This window comes from Neopelma chrysocephalum, unplaced genomic scaffold, assembly GCF_003984885.1.
Source record: "Neopelma chrysocephalum unplaced genomic scaffold, ASM398488v2 Primary Assembly neopelma1_129, whole genome shotgun sequence".
NCBI classification, from domain to species: Eukaryota; Metazoa; Chordata; class Aves; order Passeriformes; family Pipridae; genus Neopelma; species Neopelma chrysocephalum.
This window is the reverse complement of record NW_020897791.1, coordinates 420842-428611: the sequence shown is the minus strand read 5'-3', so window position 1 is coordinate 428611 and position 7770 is coordinate 420842. Positions and strand designations below refer to the sequence as shown.

Sequence of the window (7770 nt, the reverse complement as noted above, 5' to 3'; positions counted from 1 at the left end):
GGGCAGGAATTAACCCCTCTACTCTGCCCTCATGAGATCCCACCAGGATTGCTGCATCCAGGCTGGATGCCTGAGCACAGGAATGATCTGGACATGTTGGAATGGGGCCAGAGGAAGCCATGAAGATGATCAGAAGGCTGCAGCACCTCTGGTCTGGAGACAGGTTGGGAGAGATGGGAATGTCCAGCCTGGAGAAGAGAAGGGTCCAGGGAGAACTTAGAGCCCCTTCCAGGGCCTAAAACGGCTCCAGGAGAGCTGGAGAGGGACTTGGGACAAGGGATGGAGGGACAGGACACAGGGAATGGCTTCCCACTGCCAGAGGACAGGGTTAGATGGGATATTGGGAAAGAATTTTTGGCTGGGAGGGTGGTGAGGGGCTGGGATGGAATTCCCAGAGAAGCTGTGGCTGCCCCATCCCTGGAAGTGTTCCAGGCCAGGTTGGACAGGGCTTGGATCAACCTGGGCTAGTGGGAGGTGTCCCTGCCCATGGCAGGGAGTTTGGAAGGAGATGATCTTTAAGTTCCCATCCAACCCAAACCATTCCATGATTCTATGGTGGGAAGGCAGGAATTCTCCCACTTTGGACCCATTTACTGATGTCTCACGCCCTGAGATGATCAACACAACCTCAGGATACCAAGGAGAAGCATCTCTTCCAGAGCCAACTGGAAGAGAAACACTGGGAACAGTTTCCAGAAAGAATTCAAGGCATTTGGCATTAGCACATCTCTTAACAAGGCTCACCTGGAAATATGGACCTGAAGGAAGGAAGCAGCTCCAGAACCTCTTTGTCAAAACATTAATGAGGCCCCTTCTTGGACTTGGAGATGTTGGGACCATTTTCCTGGATTTTCTGAACACCTGGAATGTGGGAGAGCCCATCCTGGGCCTGTCCAGAGACAGGCAGGTCCTCGGGGAGTATCAGGAGCAACGTGAGAAGAAATTTTGGGAATTCTAGGGAGGAGGCAGGTGCAGCCTCTGGAGGGTGGGTTTCTTCTGTGACCTCCTGCTGTGCAATGTCCTCCAGTCCCCAAAATATTCCCTGTCATCACTGGTGCCTCCCATCCCCAAAATCACTTGCAAATCAGGCTGCAAATATGGATTGCAAGGAAGGAGGGCAGTGGAGAAGACTCTTTTCCCAGGAAGTGTCCAGGTTGGGTTTATCCACAAAAGGAAAGGTATTTTTATGTCTTTGTTTCAAACAGCCTTTGGTTGTTCCTAAAGAACCCCTGAGCCCATCACTGTTATTCTGTTTGTCTCACATTCCTCAGGGAATATAATCCCTTTCTCCCATGGGATCCAACCAGGCTCTCAAAAAGTATATATATATATATGTATACAATATATATATAAAAATGTAATATAGTAATATATCATATATATTATATACATATATAGTAATATATAATATATAATATATAATATATAATATATAATATATAATATATAATATATAATATATAATATACATATATATAGTAATATATGCAATATACAATATACAATATGTAACATATTATATAATATATATTATTATATATAATATATAAAAATGTAATATAGTAATATATAATATATATAGTTTATATTATATATAACATAAATAACAGGTAATTTATAAATAATAGAATAAATAATAAATAAAATATAAGTAAATAATAAATAAAATATAAGTAAATAATAAATAACATCATGTAATATATAATATAATATATACTATTACTAGATAATATATATTTTGTATATAAAATATAAGTTCATATGTTGTATACAAAATAATATATATTATATTATATTATATAAAATATATATTATATATGATATATGACAATATAAATACATAAATAATAAGTAATGCGATAAATAAATTATTAATGAATAAATAATATATAATGTATATAAAATATAATATATAATATATGGTATATACTATATCATATATAATATACATTATAGAGTGCATGTAAAAATATATACTATATCAAATATAGTATATGTCCTGTATAAAAAGATATAATAATATTTAAAATAATATAATAAAACAATAAAATAGTTTAAAAAATTTTAAACAAAAATTCCAATGACCCATCCTTACAATGCACTGAGAATGTCCCTGGTTTGGGACAGCAGGGGGGGTCTCCTGAGCTCCCTGTCTGTGTGTCCCTGTGTCCATCTGTCCACAGGCAGGAGCGGGGTTGGAGCAATCCCTGTAAACCCTGGGAGTGCAGGAAGAGGAGCAGCTGCCCCCAGACACCCACCCGGGGGCCATTCTGTGCCCAAAATATCCTCCCTTTCCAACAAGAGCTCAGGCTCCAAGGACAAACCCCAAACCCAGTCCCGGCAGGGTCATGGGAAAGTCAAGGATATTTATGAGCTATTGAAGGCAAAGACAATCCCTGCTCTTTATCCATCACAGGAAGAGATTCCAAAGGCCTTGAGATGACATGAATGGATTTATCCCTCCTATATTCCAGAGGCTCAGCCTCATGTCTGTCCTTTTGACCCAGCCCTGGGCTTTGAATCCCATCCAAGCACTTTCCCTTCACACAAAACAAGGAATAACATCTGTAATATCTGCAGAATCAGCCAAAGACTTTGTTCCAAGTATCTCTTTTTTATTAATTCCATATATTTTTTTTTATTAGAGTATAAGAAACAATATGTGACATACACTCCACTTGTACTTACATTAATATATTTAAAGGAATTGATGCTGCTTTATCCTGCTTATTCTGTTACAACAAAGGTAATACACAGTTACAAATCTCACACCTATGGATTAGTAAAACCAAAGTCTCAATGAAACCATCTCAGTGAAACCAGATCATCCAACAAAGCTGAAATAAAAGGTATCAATATTTTTATTATTTTTTTTCAGCAACACTTTATTGGCTTATTAGATTTTCATTTCGGTTTTGATGAAACAATAAGATTTGGGCTGGGGAAAAAAAAAAGCATTCCCTCGGAAAATGTTGGACCTGGGAAGCCTCTTAAGCCTTTTCTTTCTCAATTTTCACTATCAGAGCAAAGCTGGAAAAATTAAAACCTTCAATCTGTCTCTGCTGTTGCTGATTCTCTGCTTTGTGTGCAGTTATTTGCTTAAAGGCAGCTCTTCCTCCTTGATTTCTGAGTTTGGGGCTTCAAAGCTCCTCTCCCGAGTCTGGGAAGAACCAGCAGATGGCAGGACCAACCCAGGGCTTCGCTTCCCTGGGCACCAGGGGCATTCCCAAAACACCAGATCGTGGGTTTGGGATCCCATTCCAGCTCAGATCCCATTCCAGGGGTGAAATAACTCCTTCAGAGTCAAGGAAGGACTCAGAGCCACCTTCATCCTCGACCCACAGCGCTGCACCACTGAGGCTCAAGGCTCCTAAACCTCCACATATCCAGATGTGCGGCACATCTGCCTCTCCCAGAGGGCACAGATGCCCAGAACTCATTCCATGGACACACAGACACCAGACAGAGCTACCAGGCTTCCCACAGGGGTGATGGAATCAAAGCCTCTTCCGTGGAAAATAAAGTCCCTGGGAGAGAAATCCCTTCCAAGAACCCGCAACCGGAGTAAATCAACACCGAGAAAGAACATTCTTGGAGCAACGAGGTGGATCCCTGGAGTAATAATTAAACTTCATTCCTTCTGTTTGTACAATTCCCCCACCTCAGGTTTGTCTTTTCCAAAAGAAGACATTTTGCCCTTAAAAAAAACCAAAAAAACCCAAAAAACCCCCTGACGATTCTTCAAAAAACCTGGAAGAACTCGGTTCATTTTGAAGTCCTTCTTTTTTGGCAAACAGCAAACACCCAGAATTTGGGTGGAAAGGGCTGATGCCACAATAAATTCTCAGCATTTTTTTTGGACAATGCACCAAAAAAAAAATGTTAGAGCCCTTGGTGGTAGATGGTTGCTGAAATACAGCCATTTCCAGCATGGAAGCACTGAACCCATTTTCTCTCATGAATGTGCTCCAAAATGGGCAGGTATTTCACTTCAGCTCTTCTTCTTTTCCAGTAAAAACTATTCCAGGATATTTTAGGCTTCTAGGGAGCAAAGCTGCCTCCCCTCGTAACCTCCTGTCCTGTGGGAAGAGGTGAATATCTGAGTTTTCTGCTCAGATTTCCATCTCTTAATTCCAAAGTCCACATAAACACCTCCAAAGCACTTCAGGGCTGTCCCACCACGGCCCTCAAGTTCCAAATCCGGCACTTGGTTCATCAACCCACAGGTTTTACCACTTTACAAATGCTGGATTCTTCCTGTTTATTGTCTTATTATTAATGTTTCTAATCACTTCAGCTGCCCATTTTCAGGCCTTTTTCCCCTCCTGGGCTTTACAATAGCTGAGGTTCTCACATGGATTCTCATTCTGGGGATTTTGGGGGCAAAAAAAACCCTCTGTGGCAGGAGCAGAAATTGGGAGGGTTTGAAGAACTGGTGATAAAATGCTTGGGATTAAACTGTGACGAGCTGTCACATCCTCCCTCTCTCAAACATACTTAAATCTGTCAAAGAGATCTTTGCACATGTGTTCAAAACTGAAAATATCTCTTTTTTCCATAAGGATTATAGCACATGAGGAGGGAAGACAAAAAGGGAGTGAAGAGGGAAAACAAATCTCAAAAATATGCAATTTATCCATCATTTATAGCTCAAACCCACGAGTGAATGACCTTCAGCTCTGTCCCCTGGCAATGTCATTAATATAAACTGTTATTTTATGGGATAAGCAGCCTCTGAATGCTCCTTCCACCAGCCTTTGCTCCCCTTTAGAACCAAATCCTTGGCACTGGCAGCCCCTGGAACGCTGAGATAGGAAGGAAATGGCTTTTGGAAGAGACAACCAAGTCTTGTGGCTTCAGGTTTGTCCAGTTTGGCACCTTCAGGAGCCTCCTAAAGGAATGGTCAGGCTTTAGGACACAGCCTGTGCTCATGGCTTGAAGTTTAGCTCTTTCCTAGGTGTTTAAAGTCCAAAATCAACCCCCAAACCTGTTATCAGGTGGCCAGAAAAGAGTCACAGCCCCATCATTTCAAGGCAGAGCACTCTGGGTGCCACCTTGGTGTCACAGCCAAGTGCTGAGAAACAAATTCACCCGACCAAGGAGGTTTGGAACCCTCCTGGGAGAAAAGCACAGGGAAACTGGGGAACGTTCACCTTATTTTTAGGAAGTTTTTCCCCAGTTTTCCCTGTGTTCCACGTGCATAGCAGAGGTTTGCGGGACCCCGTGGCCCCAGCAGGTCCCAGGAGGTGAGGGAGGATGACTGACTGAGAGGAAGGCACATCTGAGGACCCACACAAGTGATTCATCCTTCCCAAACTCCTCATTAATTGCAGGTCACGTCCTCACGACCGGTCCCTCCTGTTGGAAAGCCCATCATTAACACGTGTCATTTAATTAAAACACGGAGAGAAGGAGGGGTTAAAAACCACAAAACCACCTTTGCTGCCAATACTTCTACACCATCTTTCAAAAGAAGCTGTTTATCAACTCATCTAAGGGGGGACAGAGATAAAATTGAACAGCGTGTGGAGCTTTAGGTTGGTTTTTGACACAAAACAGGAGAACCGCGAGGAAGGTGTGGCCAAGGAGTGCCAACCACCTGATTTTTGCTGCTAGAAAGAAGAAAAAAAAGCCCAGTGCACCTCTGATCAACCAGTGGAAGTGACAACAAGCTTTCAACTGGAACTTTAAGGCTGAATTTTGGCTTGGTTTTGTGTCTGGCAGGTCCACAGGTGAGCAAATCAGGCGGGACGGATGACACAGAGATGGCAGGAGGACACATCTCCCATGGGACAGCTCAGAACTTCCAGGAGCAATGCTGGGAAGATCCTGGGAGCTGAGGGACAGCAGGAAAGATGGAAGTCACCCCCAGCAGGTCCATGTGCACCATCAGGCATTGAAGGTCGAGCCCAAAGATCTGAATATCGGGATCTTGGCCTGTGACTCCACTAAATTTTGCAGACAGACCTGGTTCTTTTAGGGATCCGCGTTGTTGTCTCTCACCATCACAAGTCCAAAGTTGGGGAAACCGAGGCACCAGGTCTTTGTAAGATGCAGATGAACTTCCAGAGGTCCTGCTCCCGCTGTGTTTGCTCCATTGGGGTTGACTCAGCCCTCAAAAACTGGCATTTTTTCACTAAAATTCACCTGGAAAAAGCAATTCCCAAGACAGGCGAGGTAAGCAGGCCCAGGAGGGTTAATCAGCAAGGACAGCAACAGGGAGGAGAGATGCACTTGCTGCTCAGAGGTGAAAGAGAACGTTGAGGCAAAGCTCTCAAAAGCTGCTCAGGAGGGTGAGAGGCTGAAATTTTTGGATTTTCCATAAGAGAATTCTTAATCTCTGCCTGGGGCAAGGAAACACAGCACACATCCCACCGTAGGTACCAACAGGAGCACGTTTATTCAGGTCTGGCACTTACAGAGCTGCGAAGGACAAGGTACAGGTCACTCTTTTTCCAGAAAAAGTCAGCCCAGGATTCAGAAGAAACGAAATTATTCTATAAAAAGAGACTGCAGCTGCAAGGGGGGTGGGAAGGGGGGCCAGGAATGTGTCTCCCTTTGGATCATGCATTCCCAAAGCCCGTGCCACCCACGTGCTGGAGCCAGGAGAGAGGCAGGAAAGTCTGAGCTCTTCACCTGGTGGTGGTGCGGGGGGTTAATCTTGGCGAGTCCCAGCCTGCTTTTAACCAACCTTAGAAACGAGGGGGAGGTTATTTATTAGGTAGAAAAGCAGAAAACCCTTCCAAAACAATCCACCTTCGCCAAGGAGGCGCGAGGGCGCAGCGGGGTTTGTCCACGGGAAGAGAGAGAGAAAGAGAACAGCTCGGTCGAACCGCCCACGGCTCCGACGCTCGGAAGAGCAGAAAGTCTGGGAAACGACGGCCTCGAAAGCCCGCTGAGAAGTGGAGGATCTCCTTGCAGACAGCGACAGAGAAGATATCGGCTGGTGAGACCCACGGGGAGGTGGCTCTGCCTCGGCCAACCCCGTCACTCTCGAGCCCGGAGGACGTAGAAGAAGCTCACGAGGATCCCCAGGGCCAGGAGGGTGGAACTGGCCCGGACGCCGCTGGAGCCGCTGATGTTGCACAGGAAGGAATCACAGCAGTAGACGGAGGCGGCCGCGATTCCCAGGTTGATCCCAGCGCTGGGGCAGATGGGGGAGCAGCCCTTGGAGATGGACTGGCCAGATTTGCCGCCTGGATTTGGGGTGGGAAGGAAGAAAATAAGACAGGTTTAGAGCGTTTCCAAGACAAGCTTAGAGCATTTCTAAAGACAAGTTTAGAGTGTTTCTAAAGACAGGTTTAGAGCGTTTCTAAAGACAAGTTTAGAGCGTTTCCAAGACAAGTTTAGAGCATTTCTAAGGACAAGTTTAGAGCATTTCTAAAGACAAGTTTAGAGTGTTTCTAAGGACAAGTTTCGAGTGCTTCTAAAGACAGGTTTAGAGTGTTTTCAAGACAGTTTAGAGTGTTTCCAAGACACAGGTTTAGAGTGTTTCTAAGACACAGGTTTAGAGTGTTTCCAAAGACTAAGGTTTAAAGTGTTTTTAAGATACAGGTTTAGAGTGTTTCCAAGACACAAGTTTAGAGTGTTTCTAAGGACAAGTTTAATGTGTTTCTAAGGACAAGTTTCGAGTGTTTCTAAAGACAAGTTTAGAGTGTTTTCAAGACAGTTTATGGTGTTTTCAAGACAGTTTAGAGTGTTCCCAAGACACAGGTTTAGAGTGTTTCCAAAGACTAAGGTTTAAAGTGTTTTTAAGACACAGGTTTAGAG

General features: G+C 43.9%; 1 protein-coding gene across 1 annotated transcript in view; it reads right to left on the bottom strand.

Annotated features, from left to right (window-relative positions):
* Positions 1-2609: 2609 nt before the first annotated feature.
* The window catches only part of LOC113974968 (lymphocyte antigen 6E), an 11602-nt gene continuing 6441 nt past the window's right edge, over positions 2610-7770 (bottom strand). The window contains exon 3 of the mRNA XM_027698555.1: positions 2610-7196. Coding sequence (XP_027554356.1) covers positions 6988-7196 — 209 coding nt within the window. The 3' untranslated portion in view covers positions 2610-6987. The remainder of the gene's footprint in view (positions 7197-7770) is intronic.